The sequence below is a fragment of the Lissotriton helveticus genome, chromosome 3_1 (assembly GCF_964261635.1).
Source record: "Lissotriton helveticus chromosome 3_1, aLisHel1.1, whole genome shotgun sequence".
NCBI classification, from domain to species: Eukaryota; Metazoa; Chordata; class Amphibia; order Caudata; family Salamandridae; genus Lissotriton; species Lissotriton helveticus.
Window position 1 is genome coordinate 345,810,611 of NC_136061.1, and position 15,052 is coordinate 345,825,662.

The 15,052-nt window shown below is 44.2% G+C and overlaps 1 protein-coding gene across 4 annotated transcripts in view; it reads right to left on the bottom strand.

The window, feature by feature from the left end:
* ABR (ABR activator of RhoGEF and GTPase) overlaps positions 1 to 15,052 on the bottom strand; it is a 1,246,002-nt gene that overhangs the window by 354,018 nt on the left and 876,932 nt on the right. For all 4 annotated transcript variants that reach the window (XM_078679999.1, XM_078680002.1, XM_078680000.1 and 1 more), the window contains 2 exons: positions 5,897 to 6,037; positions 5,273 to 5,403 (listed from right to left, as the gene is read on the bottom strand). In XM_078679999.1, coding sequence (XP_078536125.1) covers positions 5,273 to 5,403; positions 5,897 to 6,037 — 272 coding nt within the window. The remainder of the gene's footprint in view (positions 1 to 5,272; positions 5,404 to 5,896; positions 6,038 to 15,052) is intronic.

Sequence of the window (15,052 nt, forward strand, 5' to 3'; positions counted from 1 at the left end):
ACGACAAGCCTCTCTTTGGCTACAGGATCCCTCAGCTGACTGTCTCTTATGGACTACAATTGAACGTCTCTTCCTGTCCCCTTTTTCCTTTGCCGAATACCTTTCCTTCACACGTAAACCACAGGCATTACCCACTCCCATAATCAAATTCACTTCCAAATTACTTTTATCCTTTTCCTCTTTTCCTCATAATACAGTAGAAGATTTTCTTCACTCCACTATCTGGCACAACAAACATGTACTCACTAAAAACAAACATTTTTATTGGGGGACTTGGCGTCAGAGGGGGTTAATTTGGATTTTTCCAGCTATTTTCGCAGTCCAATTTCATACCTTTCTCAACACTCAGTCAACTATTCAAATTACCTGCATTATTCATTCACAAATACCTTTTTCTTAAGGAAGCAGTGATGGTTACATATTCCCAATTGTCCAATACACATGCCTCTCTAGTTACTTCCATCTCAATTTCACGACTTCTTAAAAACCACCTCCAAAGCTTCCGTTATACACAGATATCTCCATAGTACTCTCACTATAAGGCCCAAATCCAAAGTGGGAGATTTGTGGGAGCGTGATTTTGCCACATCTTGGCCAGTGTCTCTCTGGACTGATATATGGGTCAAAATTCGCAAATCATCTAGAGCAGCTAGTATAACGCAGACATTGTTTTTCATATATAACAGACTTGTCTTTACACCGCATGACTTAAACAAAAAATTTGCTACAACACCAGATGTCTGTTGGACATGTTCCTCCCCGAATGCAAATTTGTTTCACGTTATTTTCTTGTCAGACTGTTCATAATTTTGGAAGCAAGTATGGTCCCAAATTAATTTAATTTTCAAGACTCAAATTCCTTTCTCTTTTGTTCATGTTTTTCTGGGAAGCCTTTCTTCTTGCTGGGAAAATGTTACCCTTAATGTTAAAATCATTGATTTGTTGTTAGCAGTTGCGTTCCAGCAAATTACAGCTAATTGGAAAAACTTTTCAAAAATGTCTTTCAGGGCATGGTGGTACAATGTCTGTCATAATCATAGGCTAGATACTTCCTTTGTTTACCTTATACACATGGCAACGAAACATCTAGATTTATGGTCCCCTGTTACGATGTATCTTGATGTTTGTGCCAGTCGCTCTTTTAGGCTGCAGCCTAATCAACAAGAAGTTTCAAACCCTCCTTGATTACCCTAAACGTTCTTGAATTTTGTAATATTTTACTTTTTTGCCCCCATAATCAAGGTATATCATTTTACTTGTTTTACCTTCAGGCCCATTTCCTATAATATTATTGAAGAAATGTCTTGATTGATTTTTTCTGTACTATATCTATTAATGTTTTGTATTGCCACCCTTGCTTTTATCAATAAAATGTCTTTAAACTTAAAAAAAGAAGGCTTTCACTACTTCCCAGATGACTGTAAATCTAGAGTAGGGACGGGGGGAATGCAGCATTGTGGTTAACCTATCTGTTTAGTGATGAAAAAATACATTTGCTTGAGCCAAAGAAATTGTTATGTTTTTGTTCTTGTTTGAGTTAATAAACTTGCAAGGGGAAGTATACGGCAATTTCTGCAAATGCAGAGAAAAGTGCATATGTGCAAACATAATCACAGCATGGCCCATGACTGGGAGTAGTACTCCATTCTCAGAAGGGAATAAGACAAGAGTGAAAGGCATCTTTTGATCAGCACGTGTAATTTCTGAATGTAAATATTTCAGTAAATTCTGAGCAGCAAGGCACAATGGTTTAATGAGACCAGCACATCTTGTGTCGACCCTCTCTGAATCATGGAGACAATACCATTCGGTTTGATATATGGGGTACGGGATTAATACTTTGAACTATTTTTAAATTGAAAATCCGTTTGCAGCTACTGAAATAGGTCATTAACCATGTCGCAATAACCAACAGCATCAGTTTAGATCAGTATTAACCTCAAGATTCTGAAAAGACTTATTTGCTCAGGTTGGTTTTGGGTTTCACAATAAGGAATCAAGATTCAATAGTATGTTGTGCTTATCACGTTAACTAATTGCCTCTTCCTCTCAACCAGCATTCACAGCTGCATTAGAATACTAACTCATCAAGTGCAAAAGCCACCAGCAGTAAGACGCATCATCTGCACCCTTACTTTTTGTTACCCATAGCCCCTTTTTAGGTCTCACCTATAACAGCTTTTGTCCTTCAGTAGGCGAAATCCTATCATGGAACATACCAAGAACTTACAGTGGGCTTGAAACTCGCCAATCGCAGATCACTGGTTGGCTCAATCCCTCTCATCTACTTACTTCTTATTCAATGGTTCACCTTCCTCTTCTTGTGATTGCCCTCCACTGCAGCATAGCCTCTTTACCATCCGTTTGATGGGCTGACATATTCTTACAATGCTTATTTTTAGGGTACTATTTTTTCTTTTCTGTTAGGCACTCCATGAAAGTGTGTGTGTTTTCCATCTCTCCCTAGTGTGCTTCTCCTCCCCACTAAATATCCACCCGAGCTCAGTGCGGTTCCCTCCTACTTAATTCTGCTCACTTTCTTGTGTGATTGTCTATCTGCCAAATCCATCGTGCTCATTGTTGCTTTCTCCTTCTCATACAGCTTTCCCCCTCCTTTTTCACTTCTATCCAGACCTAGCATTGGTTGCACCCCCAATTCTCACAGTCCTTTAAAAAAATATATATATATTTTGGAGGGGCCGTCATCTCCCTTTTAGTGCCAAGTCACTCTGCTTAGTTGTACTAAAGCACATCTGGAAATGATTGATTTTCTTATTTACAGCACCAAGCGGCCTTTGCTATCTTCAATTGGTAAATACATTTTTGAAGATGGTTCCTGTGTCGTTAGGAAGGCGCGCACATGCGTGGCCACACAAGTGTGCAAATACGTCCTCACGGGTGAGTATGCCTAATGAATGATAAAGGCATCTGCATTATCATGATGCGCTCACATGCCTCCTGACACATTTTACTGTATATTTGTCGTTGCTGCACACTTTTACAAAAATCATTGGCAAAGCCAAACAGAGACCTATTTGGCTTTTCCAATGGTAAGTATATTATGCTATATTACCTGTCTACTGGGGTCTTTTTAGATATCCTTTACATTTACTCCTGCTTTCACACCAAACTTGATGCATATGTAAAATGTGTAAATATGTACAATGCTTTAAATTACACTGTTAAAGTCACTCGTATAATTAATCATCAGAAAAGAAAGCTTCCTTATTGCTCAAGTACCCTCCTAAACAAAAAATCTTCTCTATATATACTGACCCATTCTTATGCTGTGCTTTTTTGACTGGTATACTCTATGCCGAAATCTCAAAACAAAAAAAACAAAAAATGTAACCTAATTAGTCTAATGTTGAGTCATATGCCAACTGATATCTTAAATCTCCTTTGGTAGGGCATGCACAAGTAAATTCAACATGCGAAGCCTATATTAAGGTTTTGCATTTTGAAGAGGATTGTACCACGTGACCAGGTAAGCCTGTCAGGCTAGCTTTGTGATTGGCCCAGAACTATTTTTTTGATAAGGTGGTAATGCGCATCATGCTGTGGTGCCTATACAACTGTTCATCCCAGACGAGACAACTGACACACCATAAGGAGACAGTAAACTCAACTACTAAAGAAATGTTTCCCAAAAAGTGCTAGGGCAGCTGCCTGCATAGTTCGGGTGCATATTATCACTTGGTGCTTTCTCCACGTGGGCCAGGATGGTCGGACTACGGTCCTATGGGAAGATCTTGCTTTGAATGCATGTGCAGAAGCAGACGTTGTGTACCCATCAGTTCGTTTGGGACCCTTTCCCCACCTACTTTGCATGCAGCTCCAATACAATGCACTCTGATTTCATGGAGAAGGGCTCACCATATCTTCTCTGATAAATGTCTTAGTAAGCCGAGGATTCAATGAACATGCAAATGTGTTGATTATTTTGTCCTACAATATAAGGCTCCCATGATGGCAAGCCTTGGAATGGGAGTCAGAACATATTTTATTACATTACTGGTTTGCTTTCTTTTAGTTCTAAGAAGGACGCTAGATTGGCATTAGTTCTCCGTGCACTTGAGCTTTCCATCATGATGTGTTTCATTTTTTAACAATGTATATGCATTATCACACATGCCCATGTAGGCTTTATGATATGAAGCTAATTGCATGCTTCATCACCGATCCACACTCATACATGATGCTGCTGCAGTTATTTGGCATTCCGTTTACTATTCCAGGATGGTAGACTCCACTCTTATAGTCCATAACAGGTCTGTGACCACAGACAGCGGAAAGCAGTCTTCAGGTCTGACCGAAAATGTGATCTATAATATGCGATTCTACCCCAATTTAAAATAGTTCTCATTTATTTTACTCTTGATCACACACATCATCTCAGAGGCCCCAATCTCAAGTCTTCCCAGCAACACAGGGTCATATTGGTGCTGAACATTTAGCATTATAGGCAAAATAATAAACTGACAATACTGTGCAGATTGTAGAGGGTTTGTTATGCGAGTGACATGTGTCTCATTTAAAATATGATAAAGGGAATGTTGCAATATGCACTGTTAAGTTAGGGAGCCGTATAAAATATATATTACCAACACTGATTTACAATGGCCAGGTGCAGGTCACTGAGATACTGGGACTCTGGTATTTCTTAAAAGAATCCTTTTTTTTTTTTTTAGATCTTTATGAAAACTTAGGTGGCCCGTTGGATTTCAATGATCAAAAGGGAGAGTGCTCCAGATTTCTGTGGCCTTCGAATTAAAAGTGCCGCCTCAGAGTGTTAAAAGCCTAATAGGTAAAGGCTACAGTAAGCACTGATGTAACCCATAATAGAATGGTTAGGAACGGACCAGAGAGAAAGTTAAAAGTATCCACCTCAACCAATGTTACCCAACCACCCAGTGTAGTGTAAAACCTCTACAATTCTCCCATGTTACCATCCACCACTTTCCAATAATCCCCATCCAAAAAGAGAAATATCCAACTATTGTCTAAGTAAACTGCTGTCCACTTATTCCACTCAACATCAAGCACCTTCTTTGTACTGACAGGCAATGTTAAACACTCTCTATCCAATCAGCTCCAGTCAAATTGTGTCCATAAAAGATCCATTATTCCAGATCGATCATGTAGCTTCTATGCAGAAATCTTTTTAGAGAATTGACATTATATTCCAGATGGTCTGTATTAGCAGTGATGGCTGTACTATGAATGTGCTTCAAACACCGCTTTTAAATTCTAGAAGAGTGTGCATTCTCACCCGCCTAGCCCCACGGCTGTCTTCTTCATTTTGGCACATAGGAGAAGGTCAGTGAAAAGGAAGACGTGCCGCAATTTCCTCGAATTTTCCGACAGCTCCACCAGGAAGCCATCTTTCACGAGCTGTCGCACCTAAAATGTAAAGACACACTGTGAAGAGACTGCTCTATAAAAGAAAGCGGGGACAGAAAAATAGAAGACTGGGCAGAACTGCAGACATGAGGGAAGACAAGGGGCAAGGTACCAAAGACCAAAAGTAAGCATTATTTGCTACCACCTTGTGATGTGGTGGATTCCAAAGGCACCCGCTTCTGGGGTCATAAAAACAAACAAAAAAACAAAACAGACTGACCATAGACTAAGAGCATGCTGCATCTAAACAATGTTGTTGAGGACGTATACACCAATAAGACAGAAACGTCGACAACCTCATCTATTTCCTTATTGATTGTTTTTTCTTTAGAAAGTGTTTTCTGTTTTGTTCAGACTCACTTGCTGAAATGGTTAGCAGAGGGCCCCTATAGTTCAAATACCTTCTGTGGTTCGAAAACCTCATCATGCTGTGATGTACCTTACCGGGGCCCTCTCTTTGGCTTTCTACTAGATCCCCATTCTCCATTCTTACCTCTCCCCTGGGTGTTGTTACGGGTGTCCGCTTGTCATCAATGTTCTCATTAATGCTAGAGAGAAAGTTCTGAGATATCCGAAGAGCATCCTGCAGCAAGGGGTAGTCCGGATGATCAGAGGGTGTATGTTTCAGGAGGTCCTGAAATGGAGCAAAAGCACATCATTATTGTTAGAACCGGGGTCTCTAGTGGGCAGGGGTATGCACCCTAGTCCAAGCAAGACCATCTCTTCCAACAGGGTAGCTTGGCGCAAAGCAGGAAGGCTTAACTTCAGAGGCAATTTGTAAAGAATTTGCGCAACACACACCAAGAGTAACACAGTAAAACACGCACAAAAGGGACACCACACTGGTTTTTATATAAAAATAGAAATAGCTTTATCTAGAAATTAGGGATAAGACTCCATGTATATATATATTATCAAAAAGGGGGTCAGTGTAATGTCTTTGGAAAATGGATAACAGTTCTCTTTATTCAGGGAAAAACAGTTCCTCGAGTGCAATAGGTTGTCCCCTGTTCACAGGCTTTAGGAATTTATCCCATCTTGGTAAAGCAGTTCTTTGCATTTAGGGCAGCACAGGGCTGAAATCTGCCTGGGCTCTTCCTAGGGACAATATGGCAATGCTTGGGCCTGGTGCCAGTTGCAGAGGGAAATCCACCAGTCTCTGGCGGTTTGCTAATAGGAAAAAACAGTCCCTGGCAGGCCCGTTATTGTGTGCAGTTTTTTCCCCGGTGGCCCCGTGGTTTAAAGCTAGGCCCAAACAGTCCCCCACGGCCGAATGTGCACTGTTCCCCTCGAGCCAGCCACCTGATTGAGCCAGTCTCCAGCAGATTCACTTCCCTTTTCTTGCGTTGGGCAGGTGGGTATGCCGCGAGCTTGCTTACTCTCTGACCGGCAAACCCCCTCCCAACCCAGACGATAACAGCACAACGTTCCTTGCTCAGAGCGGTTACCTGGGGCGGGGGGGGGCCGGGGGGGGGCCAGGGGGGGGCAGGGGGGGGCAGGGGGTTTGAGAGATGGTGGGGGTGCGCGCGGTCCCTCTTCGTCCCTCGCCGGCACAGCTGATCCCGGGGCAGGGTAAGAACGCCTCACGCTTCCTGGATCCGCCGGGTGACGAGCCCCTAGTTGCTAGGCAACGCTCCCTGCCTGAACCAATCCCGATGCAGTCCTGCTATGACGTTGCACCAATCCCTGCGCGGCCTTGCTCTGACATCAGCGGGGCAGCGCACGGGTTTCCCGAATCTCCCGGGCCGTGGCGGTGATTACGGGGAGGCAGATTCTAATCTCCCTGGAACCCGGGCAAGCGGCGGTGAAAGGGTACACGCAGTGCTTCCCTTCAGCTAGATGCTGGCGTCACGCGGGGTCAGCGGAGGCGGGCTTCAATCGCGTCTTGGGTGCTGGGCAATGCCGGATCCCACACGGCGTACCAGTTGACAAAATTTAACCCCTAGCAGACTCGGGGTCGGTGACGGTGATCTTGGGGAGTTTTAAATGAGTTTGCGCCCGGCCCGCGGTGCTGTCTTGTGTAGTGATTTAGAAAGCGCCCAGCAGGGTGATCTGTATAGCGCGCTCCACTCGGGCCGACGGCGGTGCTTCAAAGGGCCATTGGTAGTTTCCCTCACACGCTCTCGGTGTTGCTGAGGCAGGCTTTGGAGAAAAACATGTCGGTGCCCAGGTGAATGTTGCAGGGGCAGTTCTTTGAAGAGGGAAAATGTTGCCCGTATAAAATTCTGCAGAGGCAGTTTCCAATGAAAGGAAAACGTTATTGTCCTTAAAGTTCTGCAAAGGCAGTTTTTAGACAAAGGTTTGTAGTCCCATAAATGCAGTTCTTAGGTAGATTGTGGAGACACTCAGGGGGTGTTATTTCCAGTCCTCCCTAGCACGGCAGGATCAGCAGGCAGCTCAACAAGTAGGGGCAGCAGTTCCTGGGAGCAGTCAGCCTCCTCACAAGTGGCAATCCTCCTGGCGCAGCAGCCCTTACTCCAGCAGAGATTCCCCGTAGTCCAGCAGTGTAACAAAGATGTGAGGCCAGGATCCTACTTTGATACTCTACAGTCCAGTTACTAGAAGGTGGTAGAAGTCTCTGGAAGGGTCTGGGGGCAGGGGTATCTAGAAGAGTCCAGGGAGTTCAGGGATGTTCCCTGCCTTCCCTGACCTGGCTGTCACAGTGACGAAAGACAGGGCCGCTAAGGCTACAGTGGGCAGCTGGTCACAGCCCATTCCAGGGGAGAAGGTGTGAATCACCACTCCCACCTCACAACACAGGCAGGCTATCAATATGCAGAGGGGAGGGGGGAGTCTACAGTGCCCAGGCTAAGTGTAGGCAGGGAAGGGTCCACTTTCTAAAAGTGGGATCCCTAAAGTAGGGGTGCCCAAACCCCATAGATCATTAGAAAGGGTTCCCCGCCAGAGTCCAACAAGACCAAAAATGACAGGCTTATTAGGTCCCAGTCAGAAGTTATTCCATAAAGGGGGTCCCCAATGTTAACCTATGGAGTGTTAGGCCTCACTGCTGTAGCAGGGGCCTGTGGCAGATATGCCAGCGTTACAATGTTTTAGGGGAGAGCACCTGCACCTCAGCACTGTTTAGCAGAGGTGAGGCGCCAAGAGGCCTAAGTCCAACAACAAGGTACGGTAAACATGGGAGGCAAAAGGGCAAAAATAATTTGGGGGGGGGCGCACCTTAAGGCTGACAGGTCCAACAATTGTTTACAAAGTTCAGCTCAAGTCACAGTAAACTTTAGCCACAAGCCTTTTCTTAATACCACCCTTCCAATTAAAGACGGAAGGTCAGCTGGCCCATCAGCTTAGGAAATTTTAACTTAAACTTGTTTTCACAAAATCGATTCACCTTTAATACGGATTGCAGTGTGTCTAGTTATTCCAAAACAGAGCCCTCTGATAATGACCTCCATGATCTGCTTCCAATATACAATTCAAGGATTGGGAATAAAACAGGGCTCTCCTATTTGCTTTAATTCTTCCACTTGCAATGCCTAGATTACGCTAGGTGTCCATGGTAGCTCATATACACATACACTAAGCTTTCTCTGTGAACTCTCAAGACAGCTCATTTGAGCCTTTTCTTAACTGGAGGTTGCAACTAGGTCTGTGTAGAAATTAGTAGCTACCAGGTTGCTTGCAGATCTGTGCAGAAACCGCGAACCCCACTGAGCTATTTTAGCTCATTAAATAGAATTTGTTTTCTTCTGCTTCTGTTAGCAGAGTGAGCTAAAGAACGGTGATGGATTAAACCCAGATCTGTTGACTGGGTGTGAGTGTTTGATTGGTTCAGATGCTCCGTCCATCACCACCCCCCTTTTGTACCACTTTGTTCGCCATAAGTTGGCGGGGTATGCTCAGACGTGAGTCCCTTGCTCACTTTGCCACTGGATTCATGGAAGGCGGGCTGAAGACGGCTGAAATGCCAGAAGCAGGTCCTCGGAAGCTTGTTTCCGGTCCAGGGAAGGCATGGCTTGGCAGTTCGGGCTGGACTGTTCCCATGAGGCACAGGGTCAGACTGATTTGCATATGGCCATGTCTGAACTGGGGTGGCAGAGTGGGCTAAAGAACGGTGATGGATTAAACCCAGATCTGTTGACTGGGTGTGAGTGTTTGATTGGTTCAGATGCTCCGTCCATCACCACCCCCTTTTGTACCACTCTGTTAGCATTTAGCTTATTTTCCAGTGGGCTAGTGCCTTGCAAAGCCCTATGGGTCAAAGGCAAGGCAGTACAAAGGTACAGCATGCCTTATTTGTGACTAACTTCGGCCGATGGTCATGTGACAAGAGTATCAAGTAGGAATATTTATGAAAACCCCGCCAGCCCTGTACCACTGATTCCCACTATATGAAATTGACACCTCTGTCAGTGCACCGTTCTCGGGAAATAAAATTGTCCTATCTGATTACATCCTACAAACTCTCCAAAATGTTACGTTAATGCACTTCGTTTTTGACTTGAGGCATCTACTGCTATTTGAGGACACATTATTCAGTTAATATCTTAACATCCATTTCTACTGCAGCACCGGTCTTCTCTGCTGAAAACTAGATAGAGACCTATAGATGTCCCACAGCTGTATGTCAAAGGAAGCCGACCAAATTCAAGCACCTAACCACACAGTGAGCTCTACTGATCCTGCACAATCACGGCTTCTGGTACCATCTGCTATTCCAGGTCAGGGGCTAGATTTGATTTGATTTATCGATTTGTATATCGCGCGTATGCCCGAAGGAGTCTGCGCGCTGGATTTGGCAGGACATACTAGTAGGCGAGACCGAATGATGCTCCTGTAAGATTCCAGCGAGATCAGTTGGAAAATAGCCATGTTTTAAGTAGTCTTCTAAAGGACATGAGTGACGTACTGCTTTTTATCGATATTGGCAGGAGGTTCCAGGTTTTCGCTGTCCCCAATAGGAAGCATCTGCCTCCCCAGCGAACCTGCTTATACTTGGGTATTTGTAGCAGTTTTGACTGAGATGATCTCTGGCTGGTACTTTCCATTTCAAGTGCGATCTCAAATATAATGGTCCTTTACCCTGAAGTGCTTTATAAGCTAGACATTGTGACTTAAATTTGATTCTTTTTTCCATTGGGAGCCAGTAGAGGGCTCTCAATTTATGGGAGATTGATTCATATTTGGGGAAGTCCAGTATTAATCTGGCGGCAGCATTCAGCATGCGCTGCAGTTTTAGTAGATACTGGGATTGTACCCCCACAGAGGGCATAGCCATAGTCCAATCTGGACAGAACCAAGGTTGTTACAAGTGTCTCTAATGTATCCTGGGGAATGAGAGAATGCATCTTCCTGATCATCTTTAAAATACCCCCAGAAAGTGGAGGAAAGCGTGTTAATTTGAAAGTCAAATGTCAGTCTGTCATACCCAGCTCCGCTAATCTGCCGGTTACAATTTTGTGGTCGACAGTGTCGAAGGCCGCCGATAGATGTAACAAAATCGAGGCGGCCTTCCCTCCTGAATCCAATGATCTTCTGAGTTCCTCTGTCGCCATGATCAGAGCAGTCTCCGTTCCGAGGCCCTCTCTGAAGCCATATTGTGAATGGTCCAGGAGGTCTCCAGCGGGGATGAAAGATGTAAGATCTGTGTTATGGAGTTTCTCCAATACCTTAGACAGGAATGGTATTCTAGAGATTGGCAGGTAACTACTAGGTTCCTCAGGGTCCAGGCTAGGTTTCTTTAACAGAGGCAGGACTGAGGCTACCTTCCACACATCAGGAAGCCGGCCTGACTGTATTATCTCAGTGAACACTAACTTTAGTTGTTCACTGAATATTTCAGGGAACAGATGGAAGACTATAGGAGGACAGGGGTCAGACGAGGCTCCTGATTTGGTTGTCTTCACCACATGAACGACCTGGTCCCTCAAGGGAGAAGAAAAGGAGAAGCCAGTGCCAGGTGTGCGAGTATCTGGCCCTGGCTTAGATGTCTTAGGGGAGGAGTGATTGCTATCTATGAAAGTTTTATATACTGTCTAAACTTTGTTTATGAAAAACTGACCCAGAGTATTGCAGTAGAGGCCTATGAGTGCTTCAATAAACGACTGTTCAATAAGAACTAGAGAATGTATTTACAAATGATAGAGCAGCCCATGCAAAAGAGTGTTCATCGTTTTTTTGTTGGGAGGAGGTTGAGCTCCAGTTTTGGGTAAATGTGGTCGTTAGAGAGGAGACTGGAAGGGAACTACCATCTTGTTTTATGTTGAGGCTCAAGGTAAGAATTAAAACACTCTACACCTTCTGCTCTGTCCTTACTTTCTACCAGACTTGATGGGCGGTGCCCTGTAAAACTGCTACAGGCCTCTGAAAGTATGGTCTTTAAGAGTAAATTGGCGAACGTCCCAAAATAATACTGCCAAAATAATACTGCCTCTTTAAAGCCATGCAGGGTGTGAGAGGTCTTGAAATGTACAGATCTGAAAGCACACTCCGTCAATTCTCTGCAACAGTATATGCCTCTGTCCTGCTCTAACTCACAGTGAGTGGAAAGAACTATACTCTCAAGCACAGTAGGCCTTCGGAGGGGTAACGGCACTATACTACTGAGGTACCGATGACAAGTGCCGGCAATGGGCTAATGAAAGCATGCTAGGGCTGCTGAGAAGCTCTGGACTCTGCCATTGCTGGTATCATTAAACGTATAGTAGTTCTGCTGATAATTGCAGGTGTTTTGCTATAAACAATATCTCATGCCTGCAGAGAAATTCTGGCAGAGTACTCGTCAATGTGCAGCAGGTCCGCTGAGAAATTTTGAAATTATCCAATCAAAAGTAAAGAATGGCTCTGGAGAAGTATTCTTAGTCCCCTGCCAGCCCTTTATGAGAACTGCAAATGTCTGTCTTAGTAGTACAAAACACATAGCAAGTGCTGTAAACAACAGGCCAATCTCGAGACTGCGGAATCTGAACACTGTGTACAAACATTTTCAAATCAAATGTAATTTTTTTTATGTTGAAGTCTACCACACAGCACAACTGTCTGGTTTGCTAATGACATCTGGAGGACATTCTAAATGATTCCCTAGGAATGGATTCCGCTTATGGCTTACCATTGGCTATGTGGTTTGTAACTCGTATTTGCTTCCTTTCCATTTGCTAATGACATCTTGGGGACATTCTGCAAGCTTCCCTGGGAATGCATTCTGCCCATTGCTTCCCATTGGCTTTTGTAACTCATTTTCTTCCTTCCCATTTGCTGGCTTTATTTGTTTTAGGCTATCCAGTTTGAGTTTGTCCCTTCCCTTGCCCAAACCCTATTTAAAGTTTTCTTTCACCAGTACAGAATTTCTGTAAACTGGCATTCATATATTTTTCTTATCTTGTCACATTAGCTGTACGTTCAAACACAGAGGTCAAATGTCAGGCTCGGTTTTCTACGGAGCTTGGTGTTTTCTTTCTCTGAATTCAACATGAGAGGATTTATTAGACAATTATGCTGGCTACTCGGGCTGTGCTGTATGATGGGTTTTTTTCTAGCATAAACACAATTTAAATATCTGTAATGAACTGTGCAGATATTTCAGAATATAGCAAGCACAAATGAAGGACATTGTTTTGTAATTCTGGTGTGGGGTGAAAAAATATTTTAATACATTTCCACACATTATCGTTTGTGCGCTATATACTTTTTGTGCAAATGTTATGGTCATTTTAATTGAAGCCGTGTTGTCTGTAATGGCAAGGCGCTACCACACCATGCATACTACTCTCTAATCTGCACCACACTGCACTCTACTCTGCACCACTCCACACTACGTCACTGTACTGTACTCTGCATCACTCAACTTTACACCGCTCTACTCTACACCACTCTACTCATGCCAATGCACTCTAACCCACCCAACTCTACTATGCACTACTGCACTCCATGTCAAAACACTCTAAGCCACTCTAATCTACTCCGCACCACTGCACTGTATGACATTGTACTCTATGCCATTGCACTCTTCGCCACTTCACTCCGAAACAATCTACTCTACGCCAATTCAATCTACCCTGCGCCACTCCAATCCACCCTCACTACTCTACACCACTTTACCAAAAACCAATACAACCTATGCCACTACACTCTACTCTACATAATTGCACTCTATGTCACTTTACTCTGCACCACTCTACATCATTGCACTTTACACTAATTCGCTCTACACCACAACACTCTGACAATCTACTCTGCCACTGAACTCTCTGCAACTCTAGTCTGTGCCACTGCACTCTACACCACTTTGTTGCATTCTTCGCCAATACAGGCTATGCCACTACACACATGCCAGTCTAATCTATTGTCCACCACTGCACTCTATTCCACTTCAATCTATGCCTCTACTCTATTCTATGCCAGTGCACCCTAGCCCACTCTACTGTGCACCACTGCACTCTTCGCCACTGGAACTTTAAACTCTACGACACAGCACTCTACAACAATGCACATTCCACCATTGCTCTCTCCACCACTGCACCACTCAACAATACGCCACTCCTAAACTTGGGAGTTCACAAACTCAGGGGCATTACTCACGGTGAAAATAAAATACTATTTGGCATACTAAAACACTTAAATGAGGCAAGGGATTCTTTTTAGATGTGGGCTGAAGCCAGATTCTCAGTGACCTAGGCTGTTTTGACGTTACAGCGTGCAGAAACGCGCCAGGAGGCACTACACCAAAGCCAGAGGCCTTGGCTTGATGGTGAACATTATGCCATACGGCACAGGAAGGCTACAAAATATACATATGTATCAGTCAAATGCAGAGTGAACAGCAAACGAAGAAGGCAATTTGTGCACACCCCTTACTAGTGGATAAAAAGAAACAGGAAGAGAACAAGTAATGACTAACAAGCAGCCAACTCAGCCCCGTGCAAAAAGGAAAGCACACATGTAGGAACCGCATCAAAATCCCAGCATCTACTGGAGAAGCTTTCGCTGCAAAGACACTGACTGCAAACAATTCCCGAGGATGGAGAGCGCGTGAACGTAGTACCCACACTTGCTTACCAATTACTACTCTCTTTTAAGATGACAGGGCACTCCTCCCCACTTGCCTTTTTTAACCATCACATCCTAAATCAATTTGAATACACACTACCTCAAATAGAAACTGATCAACCACCATCACACACAATATGCTTGTGAGCACGAGGTGAAAGGGTGTACATTGCAAAGAGTTTGGCAACCATGCTAAAACTGCACAAATATAAGCACAAGGTGATGATGGACGGAGTGCTGAAACCTTTCAGACACTCACCCCCAGTCACAGAACGGGTTGATTCCATCATCGTTCTTTAGCTCACATCGCCACCTCAGTTCAGACCCAGCTATATGCAAATCAGGCTTAACCCTGTGCCTCATGGGAACAGTCCAGCCCGAACTACCAAGCCAGGTCTTCCCTGAACCGGAAACAAGCATTCTGGGACCAGTTTCGGGGCAACACCCCTCATCAGCCAGGCTAGCTTGAATCCAGTGGCAAAGTGAGCAAGGAACCCACATCTGGGCATACCCTGCCAACTCAGGGCGAACAAAGCAACAAATGTAAAGCCACTGAGCAATAGTTACCTTCGAGATAAAACCAAAACGTTTTCCTGTGTATCTATGGGGGGTGCTTCTAATATGATGCTGCCATCTCTATCTGCACCCC